General features: G+C 41.6%; 1 protein-coding gene across 7 annotated transcripts in view; it reads right to left on the bottom strand.

Annotated features, from left to right (window-relative positions):
* Positions 1–26893, bottom strand: part of LOC137854064 (SAM and SH3 domain-containing protein 1-like) — a 545195-nt gene that overhangs the window by 46947 nt on the left and 471355 nt on the right. For 6 of the 7 annotated variants that reach the window (XM_068677041.1, XM_068677044.1, XM_068677047.1 and 3 more), the window contains exons 3-8: positions 16683–16733; positions 16512–16561; positions 5103–5143; positions 3494–3580; positions 2108–2220; positions 751–852 (exon numbers count right to left, since the gene is read on the bottom strand). In XM_068677041.1, coding sequence (XP_068533142.1) covers positions 751–852; positions 2108–2220; positions 3494–3580; positions 5103–5143; positions 16512–16561; positions 16683–16733 — 444 coding nt within the window. The remainder of the gene's footprint in view (positions 1–750; positions 853–2107; positions 2221–3493; positions 3581–5102; positions 5144–16511; positions 16562–16682; positions 16734–26893) is intronic. The other variant, XM_068677042.1, reaches the window with a different exon arrangement.

The following is a 26893-nucleotide window of genomic DNA, read 5'->3' as shown; positions in this document are numbered from 1 at the left end:
ATAAAATAAATAAATCAATCAATGGGCTCAGAAGTCTAGGATTCAAATATATGGGTTACAAAGAGCTTGGATTTGACAGCCAAATGTGTTCTTCTGTAAGATTTATCAGTGAACTTTCAATTAGAGAAATGAAGTGGAATAAACTACTCTGTGGAAATGAAGATATTTGGAATGAAAAATTAATTAATTCAGTATGGCATGACACAAAGACTGGTGCCCATAAAAACAAGCGAAGCTACAAAACTCAAAAGTAAAAATAAGGGAAGAAAGCTGCCTTACTACTTATGGGTCTCACAAAAGCTGCAAACTTTGGGCTGAGAGTTAGAAAATGCAGAGCTAGAACTGTTTGAAACCAGCGGGCAGCTAGGACTTAGCCAGACTCTCAGCTAGGATGCATCAACAACAGCTGGGAAGGCCTGAGAAACTCTGATAATTCACAGTAACTGAAAAATAATATGAAACAATTCTAAATATATAAGTATATAATAAATAAATAAATAAACCACACCTCTTTCTGTGTATTAAAAAACAGAAATTATGTAATAATCCAGTTTAAGTCTACAATAACAGAACCTGATGATTGAAAATCTCTATTAAAGACTTGCTGTAGACAGAGCATATCATCATGAGGTCAAATGATAGATTTGCTATTATAAATCACCAAGTAAATTAGGATACTGCAGCACCACAATGAAAGACTTTAAATATTAAGTGATACTGAGAAGCTATATCAAAAGGACAGGTACTTACATTACAATTGGAAGACCCATCAAATGTTGAGTAAGAACCATCAGGCCAGTCTGTAGTATCTGCAGTACTTGATTGCCTGTGCTGGGCTTCGTACTCCTTCAGCTGAAATTCAGGAAGACAGAGAACACATTTTCCAGTGAGAAGAAGCTATCAGTCTTCATTAAAATAGCAAGAGTTTATGTATTTTCATTCTTTTTTCTCCAGTATCACTGTGGAATGGGGAGAATCAGACCTTTTGCATTGCCTGTCTCACTTGTTTAAAATAAACTCATTTATTTTGCAATCAGCAGTTTTAATGATAAGATTTATTTTTTAAAGAAAGCGATCTGTAAATACTGTTTTTTGATGAATTATCATTGGCAAAATATAAATTATACATCCCCATCCCAGGCACAGTTTACACTGGACAGACTCACAATATTCTACCAATTTCCTTGATAAAGAAAATTATCTGCAGTGAAGACTAGGAACCGATTTTTATAATTTTACAACTAAAGAACATTTTTTCCACTTTCTAAAGTCTAAATATTTACAACCAACCCTACCAGAGGCAAATTGTTGAGAGGATCATCAAGAACTGATGATTAAAAAAATGAGGAAAAAAAAAAAAGAGTTGCTGCTAATAGCTCAGACCACTAGAGGGAAACAATACCAGTATATATAGTGAATATTAAAGATCAGGTACAATTCTCCCCCACGTTTTTTTTTTATTTTATTTTTTTTAACAGCAGAGATCCCAGTATTACCCCCCTGGTGATTTTAAATTTTTGCATTTTTTTCATGTTATGATCCCCAGTAAAGCAGTATTTCCTTCAGAGAATAACGTAACTTTAATTTCTATGATAGCCTATAGCCAAGATCAAGCTCATGTTTTCTGAACCTGAGGTACCCATACAGAACATCCTGTGCTCCATCATGTTATGTTGCTCAAGGGAACAAAATGAAGAGTGGCACAGAAACTTTATCGTTGGCCTTTTGGCTCCTGAGCAAACAGTTGTTTTTCCTGTGGTTCACCAAAATTCAGATTTTGTAAAGAAACACTTGTGTCAGTCACTAATCCGTCAAAAATTACATCTGTTTTGATTTTAACGTCAAATACCAAAAATGGCTGAGTATGTTTGCTTTTAGGACTCAATTGGTTTGCCATATATTAGGCATCTATTTTCGGCTAAGCTAAATCTCACTTTTCCCATAAACAATGCAATTCCTATCTAATTTGTACTACCTAGTGCAAAGTAACAAACAGGCAGTTTTTCGCCTGTTCTCCTGTGTTTTGTGAGCACCTGAAAACATTGAATTGCTGTATCCTACATCATAAAACATTTTCCCCGGAAAACTGAAGTGTGTATTATCATACCCTAGCAAGTGCTTCCTCAATAGTGATCATCTTCTCTTTGACCATCATCATTAGCTGGATCCGTTCCTCATCACTCATCGTGATCTCACTGGCCACGTACCCGACATCCTCTCCTGCAGAGAAACACACCAAGAAAACAACTGTGGTAAAGATGTCACACACAGAGTGGTATATACTGGAACTGGATTTTAGCTGGACTCTGAGATGTGGTCACCACATAGATCTGGCTGGCCAGAATAGACCCCTCCCAGACCAATCTCATAGTATGATTTGACAGGACTGAATGATTTGGAAGTAACTAAGCAATAATATGAAGTAAATTAGGGCTAGAAAAACCAAGTGTACTATGACACCGAAATCAAGACAGTAAATGAGAAGGAGAAATAAAACGTGACTGATACAGTTATTGACCCTAAAGATGAGAATCAAAAGAGAAAGTGCTAACGCCATGTAAGTCCTACACTCAGCCCCGAGGAATACTTTGGTCAGCTGAGTGGATGCGAAGCCATTACAGGAACAGTCTGCTGGGCCCTCTTAGATCTCTGCTGTAGAGCTACGAGCTGGCACACAGTGCTGGATATATTTAGCCTCCCAGCTCCAGGACCTCTTCTGATATAAGCTTGGACCGTCAGCACGGAGAGTTAGAACTTGAGAGCCAACAAGGACCCACACTGAACTGACAGTACAAACGCACCCCTTTTCAATCTCGTAAGCAGGTTCCTAAAATTTTTCACAATCCATCTGAACACAGTCACAGTAATGCAGGGAGGCATCTGTTTGCAATGGAAGGATCTAACAGATACACATGGGGAAAAAGAAATTTTCTTTGTGAAGCAAAATATTTAAAGCAATGCACAACTGCATCTTTTGAAGAATCAGAGGAAACCTGACAGTTTAAGTGGAATCAATCCTAAATTTTCACTATTCACCAGGTGCATTTCTACTACTCCTTGTAGTATCTTTTCCTGCAAGGAGAGGCTGGATTAAAGCCTAAATCAAACAGGTCTGCGTAACTAAATCCCAAAGAAAGGAGAAACACCTTTCTAATTAAAACAGGTAAGCATTTCTCTCATCAAATCAGGATGAGAAGAAAAAGCATCTTATTCATTTTTATATGGTACTCATAAGTACCTGTTAATCACATCATTTTGTGCATGTGCTATCACTGACAACAAGGACTGAAGGTGTTCCAGCAATTTGGAGTTGTGGCCTCACAGAATGCAACTCATCCTTCTGTGAGCCCCATCACAATGAACCAAGTCAGCGATACTTCCAGATCCACAGATCTGTAACTACCACATTGCTGCAAACGAGTTTTACTCTTTTGTATGGTTGGATCCTTGTATTTTGTATGGATAGGTTCAAAAGCCCTTTAAAAACATTTACCTTTGGAAGTCTGCCTCATTAGTCCTTTCTGGTTCTTTCGGAAATTCTGCCAAAAAAACTTATTTTTCTTTTTCCAGTCTGCTTTCCCTAAGAGAAAATTAGGGAGGGGGAAAGAAGGGAAAGGGAAGAAGGATTCAAAAAGAAACATTAGTTAGTAAACACTACAGAAGGTATCAAGTTGCATTTTCTAAGACAAAAATGAGAATAAAAAATCTCAAATTTTCTTTGTTTCTTGAGTTAGTCTGTACTAGAACTATGCTGATGTAGCTAATTCAGAGAAATGCACATTCTTTTATAATTGTCAATGCTATAGATGACCGAGATAAGCCAATAACTTGCATATTTTGAACTATAAACAGAAAATATTTTACATTCATTTTGATATCTGTTGAGCTGTTAAATGTCAAGTTTGGAAGTGTCTTTGAAGCATTTTGTTGGTTTATTCTCTTTAGCTGAACCACAATTATGCAGCAAAAGCTACAAGTCAGATAAGGAATTCTCTAATATATGTGTGCATATCTATATAGAAAATAAACAGTTTGTGTATATAAATACACACACATACATTCTGCTACTTGGCATGAGAAATTCCAGGAGACCTTCAGTTACATCTGACTCTTGCTCACTGTATGCCTTGACTGTACACGGCTGGGACTACATGTCTATTAACATCAGATTTGCATACTGCTTGATGACCCAGAAGTAAATTATTTATTCTAGAAAAGTAACAGGATCTGGATCAAAGGAAGGCATATAATTGTGCTCTGCTGAATTAACCAGGACACATGCTACCAAGTTTATGCCATCTGCAAGAGAACATACTGTGCCTGATCTGGCAGAAATGCTACTGATTTGGATCTACTTCATCCCTCTGTTTTTCAAAAATTCAAGTGAATGCAGTTTGTTCTGTGCCACTGAGTTTTAGCACGTGACTATGGTATTTTGGATCTTGCCTTAGAAGCCCCAGAGTTGGGCTTATTGACTCTTTGAAAAACAGCTTAATTTTGCACTGTGTGGAAATGATCCTGGAAAAATTTTAAAAAGAAACAAGCCCTCTGCTCTAATTTTTCAACTCTCCTGTGAATAAAATAACACTTAAAAAACACACCACCCTATCCAGAATTTTACAAATTTAGCTAATGAGTTTGGATACCAATTTGAACTAATTATAGTAAGTTTAAAAAAAATAAATAAATTGAAAGACAACAGAAAACAAATACATATTTAAGAATGCAAAATATTTCAGAAACAAAAGATGAGCCTCTGGCACGACACGCACAAACACAGTTATTCACTGGAAGTGGTAACTTTCAGAATACAAATGGATAGGCTAGCAGTAATCAAACATTAAGGAATTTGAAATTCAATATAACAAGTCAAAAGCTGTGCATTTATCACATGACAATGCTGGCTGAGCTGCTTCTGAGATCACCGAGACCCTCAGCATCTCACATTTAAAGCTCCTAAGTCTCACCCTCCCCACACACAGAAATGCTGCTGACTTCTGCTGGCATTCTGTTTACTCAGCTCTTCACATCCTAGCACAAGCGAAACTGAAAACCTGTTTAAGAATTCAATAGAAGTATCAAATAAAACGAAATATACTGACCTACAGAGCCTTCTTCCGAACTTGATTTATGAATGGAGAGCCTAGAACACAAAAGAGAAATGGACTTACTGATGCAGACTTCTCACATTTCATGGGAGCTGTCTGATTACAGTAAATTATAGTTTCCAAACAATACATCATGAGCCGTTTCTCTTCCCCTTTCTTCCAAATGCAGCATGTTGGAAACAAAACCTGAACCCACTGGTCTGACCACAGTAACTGAGTTTCCCTCTGCACGCTCTGAAAAAAGCCTTTGACCAGCACAGAAAAACATCACTGACAGAAGCCTATGGTTAAGCCAAAAATGTCTCGGGATCCCTCAGAAAAACACTTTTTTTTCACATACTTCCCTCCCTTTCATTTCATTGGCTGCCTTAGAAACCGTAGCACTGGGATGCTGTATTTGTTTAGGTTTTAACAGTTTGGGGCCTTCTTGACTTTCATCTGCAAGTTATTTATAAATATGCATTCATCAAACTTTCAGAAAGCCACCAAGAGGAAGACAGGAGCAGAGGTTTAAAGACCAGCTGAAGAAAACTTGTCCGGACCCTATGAAGCGGGACCACGGATGACCGGAGACTACAGCTGCTTCTTCCTGTTTCCTTTCTGTGTGCTTTCCCACCAGTTTATACTCCCTTACTAAAAAGCTAGCTAGAGAGACTTATTTTAACAGAACATGGACTTTACAAACAACCCACTAATATAGTACATAAGTCTTTTGTTCTCGGTCTTTATGTTCATTGAACCAGTTTTCCATAATAGATTCCAACTCAGTGCCAACGTTCATTGTGAGACCTCTGATGAGACAACATTGCCCTCCCACCCCCAGCCCCCCCTCATTGCCTTTTTTTTTTCGCTCTGTGTAAATGGAGCTAATGGAAATTACCAAATCTTGTGAAATTCTTTGAAGCCTTCCTACAGGAATCTCTAACCAAGCTGAGCCAAGCCAGTGAAATTACTCTTGCCAGCTTCAATGGCTTTGCTTGAGGCTCCAAGTGCAAAGCATTACTGCAGTATTTTTGGCTGAGAGCTCTGCCCTGTTACATGACAATGCCCTATTGTGCTGTGCCTGTGCTGTATCCATGCAAAATGGAAACACACATATCCCACTATACCAAGAAGAATTCAAGCCAAACCGTCCTGTGAATGAGGCCATGGAATACATACATGTCATATTCTAGTTGCTGTCTATAGTGTTTGCACAGGTTCCTTGCGTTTTCTTGGACTCCCAGAAGAGGGCAATGCAGAGTTTTTGATAAATCCAGTAAAGCTCTTGAATGCAAATTTTAGTTTAAAACAGTTCAGAGTTTAAAAGATGTAAGCAATTACTGGCCAACATTTAGTAAGCATGAAAAACACCCTCATCAATTTGCAGAGACATCATTAGAGGGGAAATGAGACAGTATGAAGTTTCAGTTTGATTTAGAAATTCATCTAGGCAAAGAGGGTTTGGCATAGCAAAGCTCTGAAATCTGACCTCTTTCAACCTCAGTCTGATTAAAAAGTTAATCCAGCACAGACTGCAAACCAACTGAAGTAGCTAAACTTCAGATTTGAAGTGCATCAGGTGGAGGAAGACATTTAGTGTTTTCCTTGCTGATAAAGTCTACCTTTGAAGGGAAAAAGTTAATGATATAGGTGTGTGCCACCAACTGCTTGGTATTTCAGAAGTCAGAATAAGAAATGCAGAAGAAAAATAATCCTCTACACTTTCTGGGTAAAATAACTAGAAAGTCCAGTGCCCAAACCACCAGACTTTCCACATCCAGACATTTAAAGTAAAGATGTCAGTGAGTATTTTTTTAAATAGAGGAAAGACGGATTAAAACTATGTGTACTTTTATAAGGAGACAACACAGTAAAAAGAAAGCCAACTCCTGTTGGAAGTGACAGAACTAAAAGAGTAAATAATTTGTACCTGACCACTGACCTCAGTCATCGAGCGAACAGTTACTTTATCTTAAATTAATTCAGTATTCATGAAATGAACCAAATCACCAGCCTTGAAGGATGAACTCTCTTAATTATCAGAACTTTGCCTCGTTGGTGAAATCAGCCTCAAAGCAGAGGCAATCTCTTTCACTCTTCAGCTTCCAAATCCATTTGAATTCTTTTCTTCTTCACAGTTGCCAACAACGACGCTAGCAAGCAGCAGGTGTAGTGGCAATGTTTGTGATGTGGACATCTGTTCCCTGGGAATTAGCCTGAGGCCACCAACTCATTCCACGCTGGTTTCCGAAGAAGGGGAAGAGCAACAGGAGCATACTTGTGATACTCCTGAGCCAGAGAGGGCGAGGAGATGAGTAGGATCCACAGCAAGCAAACTGCCTTCTCCTTTATATCTGATTTAACGAGTATACTGAGTTTCATCAGAGGATGCAAATTTCAGTTATCATTTCATGCATTCCCTGAAGAGGAAATCTTCCATGTCTGGGCTGACCTTGAAAATGCTAACAGCTGGTCTTAAAGGATAGAAATGCCAACAAAGCCTACCACGCAGAGCCTGACAAAGCATTTGCTTCTTAGTTCTATCAGACAACTCTGACGCTTAAAAATGCTCAGTGAAATCAATCAAGTGCTTTACTTCCTAGCATAGTACCTCCGAGTTGCTTTATGTCTGATTTGCCAATTACACTCCCTTACCCTGTTAAATCTGCAGCTCCTCTGTGAACGTGCGCTGAAAGTGATTTGTGTTCTTCCATTCATAGACTGATAACTTGTACTGAAAGTTAATGATGCAGTGACACTTGGCAGAAGTCTCGGCACTGCGTGCCTGAAAGGGAGCCAAATGCCATTACTCCACCACAGAGGCCTTCATTTTTGTTGTGGTCTGATGTACAACTTCATTAGCAAGCTTTCACATGAAACGTACTATGTCACAGCATATAGCAGGAGAAATATACGGGTAAACGCTCAGACAGAAAGAGAGACAAGATTTATGGCCAGAGGGAAGGAGTACTTTTGTATCTGCCCCAAATCTCTGGAAGTGAGCTTCAGAATGCATCAAAACTTTAATCCATTGATCTCACAAATTAAAAATCATCTTCTAGGCCTTTACTTAGGGCCTCTCAGAGCCAAACTGCCGAAACAAACAAACAACAACAAAAAAACAGTACTACAGAGTATTTAAGAATCGAGCTACTACTTTGGGGAATAACAAGATATTACTTCATTCCTGCCTCAGAGAGATGATGGCTTTCAGTGTAGCTGAGTAAATTACATCAGAACAATCAGCGATCAGAGACACAAAATCTGGTAGCAAGAGCAGCCCTAGATAACCTGGACTAGGAACTAGATTATCAAAAAGACTGACTTAACAGAAATGCCAAACATTCTGACTTAACATTCAATGCCAAAACGTGCTAATACACAAACAAGAGTGACACAAAGGACAGTATTTCAAATGTTGGAGGTTTGCAGATGATAGAGTACTTGGAGATACCCACTGAAGAAAAAGAAAACGACAGGGGAAAAAAAGAACACACAGTAACAATTTAATCCTAAAAGGCAGAAAGAAGGATGGGACATTCCAATGGCAGTATGGAGAATGAATATATATGGGAATAGCCTCTATGATTGAAGTTACTCATGAATTCCAACTAGAAGAGGTAAAGAGAAAAGCTGTAAGGATCAGGGAACTGAACACTTCAACTTAACAGCGCAGGCTAGAAAAGTTTTGCCTCTTCAGCTTGCCAAATTGAAAGCTGAAAGGAGATTATTTTACTGCCTATTAATAAAACAGGCATGTGAACAAGCAGACATAAGGTGGTAATAAACAGGGAGTTACCATTTCCTAACTATTTGGACAAACTTAGAGCAGTACGTAGAGAATGGAATAGCAGCTTTAAAAACTGCTTCTAAGAGGATGCCTGAAAGACCAGACCAGACATTTGATGAGGATGAGCTGGACATGAGGACTGCCTCTGGAGGGCACTTCTAGTTCTTTTTTCCAGACTGTGGGTTCATCGCTTTTGTATAACAACAGAAAAGCCAGGCAAGCACAATGGTCTTTGAATCCATCTGTCCATAAAAGTGCTGCAGCTGGGATGACCTTGCTGTACCAGAGTAACCTCTCCCTTTATAAATTACCTCTGAAATCCTGGATGTGGACTCTAAAAGCTGGAATACAAGGAAGAATTGATGCACAAATTTGCTTCACAAGCCCATTGCAACTGAATCTGGTCATAAAGAGGCTTTTAACTTGGCTGTGTTCAGCTTCTCTTGTTAACTCTGGGCTGGTTCTGACCCAGAAAGAGAAACGGCACGGCTTGCCTTGTCCAGGGAGCGGCTGATTTCACAAGACACACGTTCACACGTGCCTCAAGACATGGTGTGCTGGGACACCACAGAATGGGAAAAAGAAACCAGTGACACCATGTGCTGCTTTTATGAATGCACACGAGCATTTTTGAAAGCTCATCATTCCCGAAGCAGAACTAACACGGGGACCGAGAATGACAGGAAGGCTGATGGGTTTCTGTTTTACCACTAAGTATGTTTGATGCAGATGTGCTTTAACACACAGCTACATCTCGTTTATGGCACATAAAATCCACAGGTGCATAGCACCATCTGTTAATGAAACCACTACTGCTATGATCTTCAATAAACTGATACTGGACCTCTCCTTTTTCCCGGTGACTATAGACCATTGAGGAAAATGTTTTTCATGGGATTTTCAATCTACACATATTATTCACATTCATAGCAGCAGACAAGCTGATGTAAAAGCCCACGCTGGCTTCTGTCGCCAAGCCATTTGGTTATCTGCGTGCATTAGAAATGGCCCAGTCACATAATTAGTATCAAAAACTGACAGACTTGTAACTGCTCCTGACTGAACACAAGGTAATTTATCCAACCAGAGCTGGCACAGGGAAGAAAATGGGCCTTTGGTATTTTTATCAAATTTGCATGAACCTGAAGAGAAAGCAGGCCTGCAAGATTCTGACCTTGATGGCACCAGTGTGAGAAAGAGATGGAAAGCAAAGACATTTCATCCAATTATCTTCTCATTAGGTTTCCATAGCAATGGCTCTTTAAGCAGGTCAAAACTTTCTCAGTGGAAACAAACATGGGGCTGCCTGTGGCTGTGTGTGCGTGTCCCCCACCACGACCACGGTGGAGCCACCGAGCTGCCCATGGGCACCCAACATGGAAGCCGGTGGCGGGGCTGCGTCGCACATCGCCCAGGCGGCCTACGGGGCTGAGGCAGGGGCAGATCGCTGTCAGCCCAAAGCTCGTCCACGGCCAAGCATGAGGCAGCCGAGGTGACACACTGCGTGCACTGCTCGCAGTTTGGCTTCCTCGTGAAAGGCGGCCTTCACGCTGCCCAGCACCCAACTGCCAGGACAGAAAGCTCCTGCCAGTGGCTCGGCTCCGAGGAGCACTGGTTCCCCTCCTCACGTGTCCCAGGCGGTGCTTGGCTGGCCTCTCGCTCCCATTGTGAGGGTTATTGTGGGAGTTTCCTGCCCTACTTCTCTCGAGGAGGCTGTTTAAAGGCAGCATGAATAATTTGGCTTTGACTAAATCAGGCCTCAAACAAGTGACAACGGGGCTGTACACATTCACTGCTTCTTTTTGATTCCTGCAAGCACAGGGTATAAAGAAATGCATCTTAAATGAGGACATCTCCAGTACGGCAAGCTTTTACTTCTTCCTTTTTTTCCTTCCAACACTCCTTTCCATTTTTAACCTACCCAAAAGGAACAATTTATTCCGTCAGTAATTAAGTGCAGCCTTTGGCATCCTCACTTTAGGGTTTTGTTTGTTTTCTGCTTTGTTCTCCTCAGTTTCTGCCCTCTCCTTGCCTCACGTCCTCTGGCAGAGGACTCCTGTTTCTTTGCAGAAGAGCTTTCAAATATCTGCCAAAGTTAATTCGGGCACCCTGTCAAGTTGCCAGAATCAAATATGACAGAATTTAAGCCCCCCCATCCATGACCTGGAGTGATGATTTAATAACCTCCTGCTTTCAGACCTTGACCTCTAGTTTGGATGCAGTAGGGGAAGAGGATTAGGAAATCTAGCGTTAAAAACTACTGGCAAAGGCCAGTAGATTAGTGTACCAAAGGGGGCAGAGTTTAGGCTTGCATGAACTCTGCTGCAAAATGAAAGCTGTTTTTAAAGACTGCTGTTTTCAGCAGCAAACACTGCTGAACATGGGGACACAAAACCGCAGGCACTCTCCCAGCCTCGGGCTGATGCGGAGTTCAAGCTTATTCTGCAGGAGTGTGACCGGTGTTACTATGGCACGTCCACTGCAGAAAATCCTTAAGAACAGATTCAGTCAATAGTTCCTCCTACAGGGCCGACAACATGCAGATAACCACTTCTGTTGTGGCTTCACTGGCTGGCTGCTAACAGCCTCAGAGAAAACCCCAACTACTGAGCAGCCTGCAACTCCTCCTCTGACATCCACAACAAGTAACCAAGGAGCCGGCCAAACTGCATCCACTCAACATGGGAGAAGCTCGGTTTGAGACGTGCACCCTGCACACGCGGAGCACACAACAAAGATACTCACTCTGGAGAGCAGCTGAAGCCAGGAGCTGAGCACGCAGCTGCCAGAGGGACAGCAGCTCCCCTATGCTGGAATGCAAAGCCCCCGAGCAATGCTGCCCCATACATGTGAGCTGCTTGCCAGCATCTTCTGCTCCGTGAGGCTGTTTCTGCTCAGCTTCCTGCTCTGGCAGAGTCTGGGATTTCAGTATTCAGGATCATTGGGCAGAAAACATTTAAAATGCACTGAGCTGCAGGCTGAGAAGTATAGCTAGACAAAACATGGCACTCGATATGAAGTATGACCATTTACTTGGTCAGCAGTGTTCTTGAGTGGTACAGATCTAGAAAGAGATGGTGACTCATGCAGAAGTTGGCAATTCATAATATTCACTGGCACACAAAGGTGGTAAGAATGCCTGTGAAATGCCACAAGCATTACCCAATGCATTATTTTGTGTCCTTCCTTTCTCTAGCAGCTGCAAATAAAAAAAATGAGTACACAGGAGTGAGGGACTGTACCTCATCCTGCCTGTATGTAGTGCTCTTGGGTCTCTCACCCACTTTTCTCTCTTTCCGGGCAGTTCTCTGATGCACCACGTTTGAAATTTGCCCAGAGGCTGCTGGAGTGAGCAGTGAGAGCAAGCAGATCTATTTCCCAAGAGGGAAAATACACAACTTCCCCTCTGCAACATCCCCAGTTCTTCTGAAAACAGGATGAGAGTCAGGATGCAGAAGCCTGACTTCAGGGGACTGGGTTTAACCTGGATTTCCTGGCAAACATGCAGAGCTCATCAGTTTGTCATGTAGGCCTGAATACTCAAAAATGGAACAGGCTAAAAGTTGAATTACATTGTTTTAAATGCTCTGTTTACAATTATGAGAAAACCCTGCTCAGTCCCCTGCCTGGGTAAACATCCTTGGGGTGTTGCCATCACTTTGAAATAATAGGGATTGTATATACAAACACATCCCCAGATCAACATGCTATGGGGACAAAGAGGGAATAGTAACTACTAAGAACACACTTGCTGCCTATTTGCTACAGTGATTATTCTTCTGGCAAATCAGAAGTCAGTGTGTCTAACTGGAGCACTTGCAGTTCTGGGGAGATTTCTGTTTAAAATGAAATGTCACGGATAGAGATGCTGCTGCCACTTTGCTGGAGGCAGACTGAGAGTCTGCAAAGTTACACCAGCACCCCAAGTGATGCTGTGACTGCCGTTTAAAAGAAGGAAATTTTGGAAAGGGCAAAGGGAAATGAAATTAATTATTAAGAGAGAAAAAAAAAAAAAAACAATTATAAACACCTCATTCCATGCCTTGCATTATTTGCTGAATATTATATGGCTAGGAAGCCTGCCCAACTGCTTCATTTACAGAAGTAACTCTAGCATGGCCAAAAACTCAGAGCAATTGTGAGCTGAAGCTTGAACAAACATGACTTTCTCTTCCACTCTTTATTGATAGCTTTCCAGGCCACATCAGTACCCTTGGCGTTATCCTCCACACTCCTTCACGTGAATCTCGCAGGCCTTTGATACAGTGAAGATTTTTCTCTCCTTGTCAGAATCAATCAAACAAAAAGCATCTTTGGTAGGGCATTTATAATGCGTAGTGCAGGTTCACATGTGCTGTCTTTATTTGTACTTTCATCAATTAACAGGAACAGCGTTGCCAGGAACAGAGGAAGGTGGCATTGCCCCAAATGCCTTTCGGAGTGACAACCACTTGAAGTGACAAGCAGCTGTCTTGAGGCTTGTTTAACCCCTTTTTGCCTCCCTCCAGGCACTATGGCTGTTCTTCTGTGTTACAGCAAATCACCCACTAGACAGAGACTTGCTTGGCAACTTGCTGGACTGAGGGGACCGACTAATTTCATGCTGGCTTTGAACAGATGGTAATAATAATGACCCGGGCAGCACAGTTAGTAAGATTCAAGGCAAGACCAAACATACACTGCCTGTCCACATAAACGGGATTTTTTCCTACCACAGGGCATCAAGGCTAATCTGTTTTCAGTGCGGTGCACAGTGGAGCCTGTCAGACTTTCTCTTCAATCGGGCACCACAGAAAAGGAAAACCAAACCAAAGGTTAAAACAAACACAGTTTCTTCCAGACTCTCTCAAAGCCTCTTTCTGTCTGGAATCTCTCAACTGTCAAATTAAACAACCATCCAGGTGTGTTATTTTAGAGCTTTAGATCCTGGTTGGGTTAAGCTGCAGGGTGTGCAAACAGCAGCTCTGGGTGAGGGAGCTACTGGTGACTCCTGCAATACGCCGGGCCAATCGCTCTCACCTCCTCATGCCAACAGGAATTCTCTTTTTTTTCATTTTCTGAAGCAACCTGCTCATGACACAATACAGACAACTCCTCTTTGCTCACCCTAAAACAAGTTTGTATTTTCAATACATGGACGTGTAATTTTTCGTTGGCCAAGCCTTTACTTGGGCTTTGGAAAAGTATGCACAACAACAGATTTTTCAGTTCCAAAAAGTCTGGATGGGCATTTTGAGACAAATCTTTCTAATTCAGACCTCCAAATCTGTTTCTGAATATGAGAAATCGATGCACATCTACATCCAGTTTCAAGTTTGACAAAACAGTCTTCTAACAACAAAAGAAGCTTCGTAAAAGGTTCACCCCGGATCTATCACACAACAGAGGTGGCAACAGAAGCAACGGTCCCAAAAGGACAAACTTCCTGTCTCTCATAGCATGCCCATGCAGCAAAACTCAGCTGAAGGCCATAAATTAGACAACGCACACAAAAAGCCTCTAGTTCTTGACACATCCTCCTCCCAAAACATCAAACTCAGCATCTTAGTAACAAGCACAGATGGACTTAAAATAGTCATTTTTCAGCAGATCAATTTTATAACCTTTCCCTTCCTGGAAGAGGGCTGAACTGACATGGGAATGCCTCTGAGCTAGAGAACTGAAACTAGCACTGATGGGGCAGGCTGCCACTAATAGGCCAGGCCTGTATCATTTCTGCTTTGATTATTTTCTATGGCATCGAGTAGATACTTGTTATTTTCAACACTCTGCCCAGTTAGCATCCATTATGTTGGCTTGTTTACTGAAGTGCAAAGTTTTGACCTGATCTCCCCTGTGCCAGTTTCACACATCTGATTGGGTTAACCACATACATCCCTCAGTTGACAAAAAAAAGCCCTCAAAAAGGACACCTGCATTCTTGATAGGTCTTCAAAAATCATAGGTTTCTTCCACCTCAACTAAGATAATGAAGTTAATTTCCTTTCAGTGAAGTAAATAGGTACTCTTGGAATACAGTCATTCAGAAGATGTTTCTGTAGATACCGTCTCCTCACTCAGTTATTTGTGGTACAACACCTACACAGAGACACATTTTCGGAATCTGGCTAGAACTTGTAAGAGGAGTTTATTCCCAGTTGTGCGCTGTCCTCCTGTGAGATTTTTATCTCGTCATTATCCGAGGTGGGATAATGATGTTGTTTACCCATGGGGAAAATGCTCTGAGACGGAGAGAGAAGTATTATGATTATAGGATAACCTTGGAGGCTTACTTCCCAGACTGCAGTACTCATCGTGTTCCCATCCACTCGGCTCTTTTGGTTTCATTACAATGTGAGACAGGAAAGTATCCTTGAAAAGAACTTCTCCATGTTTCAATATCTGAGGCATCACTTTTAAATCTTGCACTTGTAGGTTCTCTCTCTTAACAGCACATCAAATGGGGGCAGTGATGGTACCAAGGTAAAATTGACCTTATCTATCTTAGGCTGTTTTGAAAATGAGTATCTACCCCAAGCAAGCCATCACCCCTTTCTCTGTGAGTGATGAAGAGAGACAAGGCACCTCTAAAACATAATTCATCACTTTCCAAGATCTTCAGCATGAATCAGCTTTTAGACATTTCTGCGGGAAGCTCCTAAAGAGCTGTTCCATACCAAATACCTGACTTCCATGCTGCCAGCACTCAGTGAGGCAAGTCCCATGTGCCACATCTATTGCAGCTCTCTAGAACTGACACTGCTTCTCCCAAATGAGCAAGAGCAAGGGCAGCAATTTTATAAAACCTTCCTGTTACGGTCCAGTGGCATGGAATCATGGCTCCGCTAGAAGCTATTCAAATGCGAGACTGTAAAACTTTACTAAATAAAGCACCTCACATTCAGATCTGGACTCCATGCACTGCCTGTGTACTAATCCAGCTAGCACAACCCTACGACGTGCAGGCAATTGGAAATACAGTGTCAGTTGTCTTCATGCGCTGCTGCACGTTACCCTTAGCAGTAGGGAACTGAAATCTTGGGATCAAAGGAAGGAGGTGCAGAAAACAAGCACACATTGCAGCAGGAGGTGACAGTAAACAGAAACCCTCTCAGTCCACACAGAGAGCTTTTTATTAAGGACTGCTAAAATTAAAGTTCCTTTTAACTTGGTTTTAAATACTTCACTCCCTTGGCACCTTCTTCAAAAGCACAGTTACAAACCCAGGAGTGCACAGGAAAAGGAAAGTGGTTTAAGTTTGTAGCTCTCCCTTCCTCTAGTCTATCTTTTTTGGCTGCGTTTAGATCTAGCCCCAGAAAGTTATTTTTAAACAGGTTTAATTTGCAGAGAATGTGCAAACAGTGATGTTTCTCAGAAATGACTACCAGTTTTATCAGTGTATGCATGTCCCAAGTGCACACAGAAGGGAGAAAAGACAACTCTCCCTTGATTTAAAAAACAAAATAATAAAATGCCAGAAGAGGAGAGAAAGAGAAGGTTCCAAAATGGGAACCAGACATAACAGAGGGTGGATCTTAAATCCTGGATCTTAAATCTTGAAGTACCAATGCAATTTCAAATCAATTTACTACATGGAAAAGGAAAACACCAAATCTCCCCTCTCCTTTCTTGCCTCCTGTGCCCTCACTTACTTTCTTTCAGTGTCTGGTGTTGACGCGGTGCTGCTGAGACCCAGTGACTCCTGCAAGAGAAGACACACAGCAGTGAGAGCAGACACGAGAGCAGCCTTTGCCCAGTTTATGCAGAATATCAAATTAAAAAACAAACAAACAAAAATAGATGACCAAAATCAAAGTGTTTACCTCAATTTGGGATCTCAGCTGTAGAGATGTGGGGCTGGCATCAGGTTTCTCCTAAAAGAGAACAGATGCCAGGTTAATGAAATGTCCAAACACCAGGAAGAAGACGTTGGAAGCGCAGAAAAAGGAAGAAACTGGATAACAGAACCTTCGGCTACCTCAAAACCTGCTGAATGGCAAACATTAACCTTTCCAGGAGGAAGCAGTCTCTGGATACAGTCTGAAATAACTCCAGCAAAAGCCAATTCCACTCCTTATCACTGGAGGTTACAGAACAATGTAAGATTGCCACACAGAAGGGATTCAAAACTAAACAGAAGAAGGAATGAGTTATTTTCTCTAAATGGTCAATGCTCAAAAGATGCTTGTGGAAAAGGCCTGTTACTCTTTTCAGTATTTCAGAATTCTCTCCCTTATATGTTTAGTAAGAGATTTATTGTTAAGCCACTTGGTGTCCTGATGCTCTGTACAGGGTTCCAGAAAGGTTGAAGTGGGGCAAATGTGGGGGACAGAGTAAAAGCTCAGGATCTGTTAACAGACTGCAGGAGCCTAAATGTACTTGGCTAGAGCAGCCTGTGACTACACACACATCATGAACCATTTCCCAGCCTTCTAACCATTGGCACTTGTGATTTACAAAAAAACATAATTTACAAATGCTTAGCTACAACAAAAATATTGCTGTTTTGAAACTTTAAGGTATTATTTATAAAGAATAACAGATAATTATTAAGTATGAAAGTAGTATTTTTCACTAAATATTTCCTATTCCAAGCCAGACAGAATATGCCAGCTCAGTTCACTGCTAGATACAACAACCCTTTTCCATAGCCCAGTGTTAAGGTGTATTACTCAGTGACAGTGCATAAGAGTCAGGAACAATGCCTACAACTTTTGGGTCCCAATTATCATACTAACAACGTGACGAGAAAAAAACATTCACAAGCTTTAGTTTCTCAGATGAGTAAAATAAAAAAAAATAGTTTCAGAAATTAGGCAGTTGAGGTTTTTTACACATCACGAAACATCCTTTGGCGAAAATACTGCTATCAACAAGAATTTTGCTCATGCAGCTATCTGTATTTCCACTACAGCTGTGGATTAAGAAGATGCAAAGATGCAAAAGAAGTAAAAATTACACTATATCATCACACAACTTATTAGTTAAATTCAAGTGGAATTTCTGACATTTTTCTTTGAAGAGTAGTATGCAGGAAAAAAATCAGCATTGAAAGAGCATTTCCTTTTAATGGGCTGAAAAAAAACGCACGGATTCTGCTCCGTTTCAGCAAGGCCTGTTTTTCACACAGAGATGTGCCAACAGGATGGACTTGAAAGCACCTTCCCCCAAATGTCTGGGATATAACCAGCCACCCCAGGACCCAGTCACTGAGGCTCCCTGCGTAGTCAATGGAGAGGCAGCAACTCCTACAGAACAACTCGCCTGGCTGGCTTCCCACGCCTCGAGTTAGATGAGGCGAGTCCCACTCGTGGTATCTAATTTAAGACTGTTAGCCAGCTACCTGAAAGGCACCTAGCATTAGCGACGAGTCTGGCTGAAGTCAGTGGGAAAATTCCAACCGGGATGACGGAACAAATTATAGTTATTTGTCAGTGCGGAGAGCTGCAATTCACTGCTTGATCTGCATGTGAAACAAGGGGGGCGCCTGTTTATGACCAGATATTCTCAGCCAGCTCTGCCCCTAGAGAAGTTGTTACTGCAACCCAAGGGCCAGCGTAGCTGAGTAAGCAACCACAGTCGTCCACACGCTCACAAAAAAAAAGACACGGATTTATTTCTCAATCCTGGAGGTCTTTCTGTTCATGCATTCCTCAGCCTCCATGTAAACCCCTTATCTCTGTGAAATTGTACTTCCTATGCCCTTTGTTTACAGAAAGGGTGACAAAATGTTCTTAGCGTTTAATACAAAAAGGAAAAGTAGACACAATTTTCTGGAAATGCAGCGTTTTGACGCTGAGCAGGAAATCGCCGCTAAGTGCCGTGAAGTGTTGTGGGATTAGGGCTCCCAGAAAGTTTGCAAGGCCAGAGGAGCCCAGCCTGGTGACGGCCCCGGCAGCCCGAAGGACGCAGAGTGGCTCATTGCCACGTGCTTGGTATTGAGCACTCAAGGCTGACATGGGGTCATTGCTCAACTCGTGGGATTTGCCTAAACACGCGCAGTCTGCGTATCTGCTTTTGCTGATCCTATTGCACAAAAAGGGAACCAAAGTCCTTGAGTGGAAGTCAGCACCACAAGGGGACTGCGTCCACCCTCCGGCAGCCCCAGCAGGGCTCCTCCTGCAGTCAAGTCAAGCAGAAGCTGGACCGAGCCCAGGGAAATTCCACAGATGCTCACAGATCAGGGAAGTGAAATTAGCCATTTGGCACCAGGCATCCCTCTCTCTGTCCTTTGGCTCTGTCAGAATGGAATCCAAGAAAATTGTTTATCCGGGGAGGACCACGGGCACACCGCTGCAGCCCTCCTCGCCCCCTGGCCTACCCTGGCCTCACAAGGAGGAAGGGAGCAGAAGCCCCATGCTCCAGACCTGTCTCATTCACGGGCACTTCATTTGTCCACTGACTGGCACATGGCTGAGAAATGGAGCATTTTACAAGCTATCACGTCTTAAAGTTTCGTGTAGTCAGGAAGGAGAATCCACTGTGCGTCCAACATGCCTTCAGATCCCAGCTTCTCAGCAGTAAACATTCCACTTTCTGATCATTTACCTGTTGCCTTAAAAAGCTGCCTGCTGCATTTTTTTAAATATATATATATATTTAATATTGCAGTTTTTGTAAATTATCATTTACAAGATGATATCTGGGTTCCCAAGGCCTTACAGAAGTCTTTTGCATGAGCAGTTGCTTGTGAATTTGTAGCCTGAGACTGCAATTAGATGGAAAGTTACCATTTTCAGCCTAAAATGAAAACTATTCAGATGAATAGCCAGCTGCATCCTGTGTAACAAAATCCTAAAAAAAGCTGACTGTATTTGCTTTCTTTTTTTCTCACTGTCAAGCCCACCCTGTTTGAACAGGAGCAGTTTTATATGATCAGGATGACTGGAGGACAGAAGCAAGGACAACTCTCCTCTTCCTCCTCTAAAACTTCGCAGAGCTGGAATGCAAAACACCTGACGGTCCTGTATTACTGCAATTATAATACCTACCCTCCCTACTTCCAACAGAATGATATTTTTGCTATTACTATTTAGACAAGAAACCAAAGGAAAATACTTAAGAAAACATTACTCTTGACTGAACTTCTGGCGCAGGCTTTTATCACAGATCATAGAAATTTTATCAACCTGGACTAATTCTATTTATTTAGGTTAAAATCCGTTAAACCTTACATTACAAATCCACAGGTTGTGTTGACTTTAATACATCAGGATCAAAGCCTTTTTCTATCAAGGGCTAACTCGAAGGTTGAGAAAGCCTTATACGGTTGGCATACTATGTAGCACGCTACATCTTTTAAAAAAATATTTTCCAAGATTGGTTTCATGAAAGTACATCTTTCACCATTCTGAACTGAATCTCAAAAACGAAATACAGGAGAACTTGGGTTTATAGAAGATACTGCTGCAGTAACAGCCACCCCCAGCCTGCATTTCAGTGCTCTGGTCTAGACAAAGTAGGCGTCAGGGCAATCGGCATTTTCTATCCTAGCTGCCTGCTGCCCCAGATAACTGCCCACCACGTGGATCCACAAAGCTCGTCTGCAGCGTGCCAGACATTCATGCCACTTGCACGCTAAGCAGTGTTTGTGCAAGAGATCTACTGATCTGAGAAAGACACTGCCAAAAGTGGCCACTGAGCTGAAGGGGTAAGGCTCAGGTGGTCTGGTGCATGAGAAATGTGTCAGTGATTTCTTTTATTTTCTCCCAAATCTTTCAGATTTAAAGAAAAGGCAACTTGTGAGCTTAATGACCAGGAGTTGTGGTTTATGCTTCAAGCCTTAAGCTGATTGCCTCAGGGCCCAAGAAAGAAGCTTCCTTTACAAGTAGCTTTCCTGTTTACTTTGTTTGCTGTGTGATCTATCAAGTCATTTGGTGGCAATTTCTCTTCAAACAATTAAATAATTTCTAAATAATTAATTTAAAAAATCTTAAATAATTTCTAAATAATGTCATTTCTGTTCTATGTGTTATCATCCTTGTAAACATGCTGAAAACAGTCTTACTGTCTTTATGAATCAAGCCTGAGAAGTGCATAGGGGAAGAAAGCATTAAAGCACAAAGCATACAGGGAAGAGGCTTGAAACACATTTCCTGGCTAGAACAACATGCTCTGAATTCATGAGGGACTTTTCCTCCTGCGGTAACTTCAGTTCAGTTGTTCTGAGTGCAACACAAGAGATAAGGGAAATCTCTGCCTCTCTGAAGGTACGACTGTTCTGCTACTGACATACACAAGCGTGGTGGAGGAAAGCATCCAGCTGGAAACCTGGGCACCCAGAGCAGGGCTTGTGCGTTCTGCAAGAGGGCACTTGTGTGTTTTAATTACCTAAGCATTAAGCTTCATCTACGTTCGACACTACAACTTCGTCAGTTTAGGAAATTACGTTTATTGAATGAATCCCTTACAATTAGAAATTCATGAACCTCTTCACAGTTTCTACCACAGGAGCTGTATGCAGCTAAATTATAAATTTAAACACTCCTGTGCAGATCCCAAGACAGGATTAATCTCACTCTGCAGACAGTGAAAAGTGAGGCGCACACAAGTGCTGGGGAAATTTAGTGACATAACTAATGGAAAAGATGACTGAAGTGCTCATAAATTTATAAATAATTTTAGGAAACCATTTCCACAGGGGTAGATAAAGCACCTACAGCAAAACACTTCGGCAAGAAAGTTCTGAAAGTCTCTTCCCCCATACACCTCCTGTTTGCTCTGAAGGCGCGCTGCCTGCTCCAGTCTTGCTGCTGAGATGATTAACCACCACCACATCTGACAGACAGCCGGAGCACCACAGGTCTCCAAGCATTCGTTTTGCTCAGAAAACAGTCGTTCCGCCTGGGGTCCTCCATCACACATCACATTTCAGCCTCTGCAGAGGTTCTGGAGAAGGTGCAGGCAAGCCTTTGTGCAGGGACCGTGCAGGTACACAGGTGCTTAATGGAAATTGCCTGGGAGGCACTAGCCACGCGTCACGGAGCAGAATATAGAAATAAAAAGCCCTATCCCCGTGGCTACTGCCTCAGCAAGTATTTGAAGGGATTATCCAGCTCAGTGAGCTTCCAGGGGTGCAGATCAGTAGAAGTCCCATTTTGAGGCTCAGACCATCCTTTCACCGGAGCCGTTTTGGTGGAGAGGGAGGCTTTCTGCTCCTACATGTTAAGGCCAGAGCTGACACGTGCTAACTGATAACATCCTGCAGCAGCACCAAAACACTGGACCGAGGAAATGAACTATGTGGGAGGAAAGGTTAAAAAATGGGATTTCAACCAAGTAAAGACTTCTACACATGAAATAACAGTCTAAAAATCTCGATGCCTCACAAGCAACACAGACATAGGCCAAATCTTAGCTTAACTACTGATGATTGTAGCTTCAGAACAAGCACGCTGCTACAGCACTCACGTGCCTGCTTTTAGCAGTAGGCATGAAAGCAAAACCATGCCTCTTGGCTTGATGCAGGTGCTGGACCTATCGAATGTAACACCTCACAGGGAGCAGTGCTTGACATTCTCCCCTCTACCAACAATAAAAGCACAAGTGGTTGTTTTTGGTTTTTCCCCCGTATGAAATACATTGCATTCAACACTAAGGTTGGAAGCCACAGGGGCTGAAAAACATTCTACAGTAATTTTGAAAAAACATAATTCATTAGTAATTACAAAGGAATGACAGCCTTTTTAAAGCTCTGTAACAATAAAAAGCTATGCAGAGCTAACTCATAAATCCATTCGTAACAAACAGAGTCTGAACCCAGTGAAATTACAGCGCAGACAGAGAAAAAAAACAAAACAAAACAGCAGCAAAAGCCTTCAGAGAAAGGAAAGTCGATACAAGAACACAGCTTTCTACGGTGGGAAAATCAGATACATTTGGATCAATTTTCCAAACAAGCTGAAGCAAGCCCAAAGCTACAGCAGCTCTCTCGGTGCTAAAAATGTAATAATGTAAAGGCGTATATATGCAACCGGGGCACTGCAGGTCTTTGATTGATGTATTTTACACCCATTACCCAAATGCTAAAATGGTAAAGCTTCTAGACTGGTGTAACTGCATCTGCACTAGAGCTGTTGGTGGTATAAATAGGACCTGCCATTTTTGACTAAAAGTCCTGATGTCTGTCAGCATTAACAGCTAAACTTTTCTTGTTCAAGTATAGCCAAAAAAATATGTGTGTGAGGAGAAATAATGATAGAAAACAACGCAAAAGAGGTGGGGTTTCAGGAAGGACCTGAAGCTCGTGAGGGTGCTCATGGCATTGGGGACAACTGTGATCTTTCAGGTGGATGAAAAAATAGCCAAACACATCAGGAATGTTTAAACACGAAGTGAGAGGGTAACTAAGCAAGCAAACAGCTTTGTTAGTGTGCTTTGCTGAGAGAGCAGCCTGGGTGGGCAGATGCAAGAGCTGTGGCAGCAGAAGCATGGGGGACAAGCTGGGGCTAGGGAACCAGGCTTTGTGCCCAGTGTGTCCCCACAGAGGGGTGCTGGCACAGGACAGGTACCTGCACACTGAAACAGGGATCTGGCATCTCCGTGAACTGTACGCTGCCCCCACCCCTTGCTTTCCAGCAACTGCAGGGTCAGGAATTTAGAGTGGTTTTGAAGTGAAACACTAACAGTGTTGCAGATAAGGGGAGAAGAATCACAAGCAGCTCCTCATCTTTAAAGCCATGGAGAATATTCCAAACTTCTCGTGAGTATCAACAGCTTTGGTCAGCCTTTATGCACCTTTCAAATTCAGAATACCAGTATCCTGATTATGGCCTGTCTCCTTTTGTGAAATATTTCTCAGAACTCACTGATTTTTCATTTCCATGTATACAATGGTGTACTACATTTATTATTAAGCTTATTCACCATTTTCCCAATTTTTCTTCAGCATTTTCAAGAAGAACAGAAGACATATTTTGGCTTTGAAAACGTGCAAGGAAAGAAAAATGGAGTCTCTGGCTAAGACTGATGCCTCCAGGAAACTTCTACAGCCGTGCCATAAATCCTCTCAAACAGACATGCCACGGAAATACCAGCTAACACAGATCCACTCTAAGCTGTATTGGTATTGATTATGCATTTGTGCACCTACAAGCCACTATCCATGCCTGCAGCAGACAAAATTTCAGGTTATCTATATTGCAAATGAATATAATCTCGTGAGCTGCATCAGCTGCTACACCAAAATCCCAGGGATTCTGGTGAGTTTGGTTGTTACTGTGGTATTGCTATTTTTACAAGCATACTCACACTTTGACATAATTAATTATACTAGCTAACATTAAAAAGCCCACCTCTATGTTGTTTTCACTTTATGTTATGCCAAACAGTAAGTTACCAATGAATTATTCAGAAGATCTGTAGCAGAAAAACTACAGTTGACTTTGATTCACTAGGGCCTTAAAAACATTGGTGAAATTCTGGAGTAAGCAAATCAGAAGAAAGCGCTATTCATTGAAAAATCCACAAAGAAGGTTTTTTGTATTGCCACAGATGCATGGGGTACCAGCAGTCAAGTCTTCTATTTCAGGAAAAAAAAAAAAAAAAAAAGAAATATTCTGTATTATTTTCATGCTGGGAAAGCTATGATTTGCTTTACCTAGGGAAAAAGGAGATTGGTTAAAATGAAAAAAAATAATTACAGAAGTTACCCAATGGAAAACAGGATATTTTAGTTTAAAACTTTACCCTCCAGGTTTTCCTTTTTTTTTTTTTTTTTTTTTTGCCTGATTTATGTCATGCTCATAATCTGCAATGCATTTTATGTCAGAAACATCCATCATTGTAGTTACTGTCATGTGCAGACTGGCTACTGCAATGAAGTGAGGCAGCTCTCCCATCTCATTTACTTGAGCCACCTCACCTTACAGAGGCTCAGAACAGCAAACACATTTGAAAGAGATCCATATCTTCCTATTCTTTCTGTTGGATCCTTTAGCTATGTTGGGTGCCAGCCTTACTTCTCTGAGCTTTGGGGGGCACGTTGCCAAGCAGGCAGAGGTGCTCCACAGCCAGGATGCTGCTATCAGACCATGTTCTTAAGTGCTTGCGACCTACTCCTGACTTTATACTCCTGGGGGAAAATCTGCACCTATATTCAAGCTGCTGATTTTAAAAAGTCTGTATACAGAGACATATACACTTATTTTGTGTCCTCTTTTTAAATGGGAAACTGAGCCTTCCAGAACATGACAAAAACCTTTACTCAAGAAAAACCACCATATTTAAGACGTTCTCACATCCAGCACAGAATTACTGAAAGTTTTAGTGCTACTGCTCAGGAAATAGATTTTTTTTTTCCTTTCAAATTTTTAGGGAAGTGCAAGAGTCCAACAGAGAACAGGAACAGAGGTAACAGAAGAGTACAATGGAGATTTAAGCTATGCAACAACGTGAACCACATTACCCCACATCCCCAGTGAGTAGTCTTATGAGGATATGTCTACACACACAAAACCTACTGGTTTTCTATTCTTTCCATGAAGAGATTTGAACAGCCTGATATACTGATATGACACAGAAAGAATTATGTCAAAACATGTGTAACATGGATTCTTGCTTTCCAACTGACAGCAGACCTACACCTTTTTTTTTTTTTTTTTTTGCTTTCAGGTTACAAACACCATCAGCTACAAGCTTGAATGTACAGAAATCCTGAACTCAGGGCATCGCAGCTCTAGCTTTCGATCTAGTCATTCTCCATGCTTTAGACTCAGTAGGCCTTTTCTGCTGATTTGCACTTCCAGTTTAATTTTTTTTTATCCAGTTTAGCTCCCATTAGCAACTCGTGCCCATCATTCCATGAGAGGATTGCAGCCAGACATCCATAACAATGTGAGATATGCTGTTTGTTTCATCATTCAGAAGCAAGGAGTTTGTGAGGTTTGCCCTCCGTTTAAGCTGCTGTCTGTGGTAAGAGCAGAAATACAACTACGAAAAGGTTATGAAAAGTTTAATACCAAAAACTTAGGTCAACAAAAAAAAATCCAGTCTTAGCTAACATTTTTATTACAATCAGCTCATTTCAAAGGAGTTTGTTTCGAGATCCTTCTTAAGAAGGCACACTTGAAGCAGAAAAGAACTGGTGACACTGCTTTAAGATTTTTATTTTTTTTTAAATCTGACATTTAAAAACAGAATGAATGTTTAACTTAACTCCTACACAGGTATGTGAAACTGATCACCCAAAACTTAAGCTGGACAATATGAATCCATTCCCTAGAGCTATGCACTGAAGTGTTTGCTCTCAACCTGCATAAACGCACTCCAGGAATGTGAGGGGGAGCGGAAGAGAGACAGAGGTTGATAGTTGGATGCTAACTTCAAAGTCTCTTAGAAAATGAGGCAGAATTAATTTCTTGAACAAGAGAACTGAAAACAAATTAACCATATTAATGCAAAAAAGGATTAGCCCACAAATTGCTAGTCTCTATTTATACCTCCTCCCTGCTATAAAAACTGCCTTTGATAAAGAGACTTTCAAATTAGTCATTTTCTCTTTACCTTTGAAACTGAAGCCTGTATTTGATGGATGCTTTGGGCCAGACCCTTACTGACTGAAGCCTTCATCACTGGCCATCACACGATGATTAACATCAAACTGAATTACAAATTAACTGTGACGCACTGTATCGTATTTTTAGGCGCAGAGATCACATGCAAGGTTGTTCCCATCAGAGGGAAAAAATATTACCGAAGCCCAATAGCTGTTTGGCACATTGCAGTGTATTTACAAACAAGGCACGCAGCATCCTGATCTCAGAAGACCGCAGGACCACAGCCTCTATCTCAGTGTTTATAGGAAAGGCAGCGGGCTCTGTGACACGAAGATAAAGCCAGCTGGGGCTCAGACACTTCAGCAAGCATTTGTCTGACAATATCAAGTAGTTATTATGGACTTCTACACAGTTATGATAGGAATCTGTATCTACACGATTATTGATAGATGGATTCTTGGCTGCCTCTTTACATTTAAGGAAAGACTGTAGCTGGAAACTCTTATGGCATCGACTCTTATGCTGGTAAGGGTTAAACC

The sequence above is a fragment of the Anas acuta genome, chromosome 3 (genome assembly GCF_963932015.1).
Source record: "Anas acuta chromosome 3, bAnaAcu1.1, whole genome shotgun sequence".
Lineage (NCBI taxonomy): Eukaryota > Metazoa > Chordata > Aves > Anseriformes > Anatidae > Anas > Anas acuta.
This window is presented reverse-complemented; position numbering and strand designations above follow the sequence as displayed.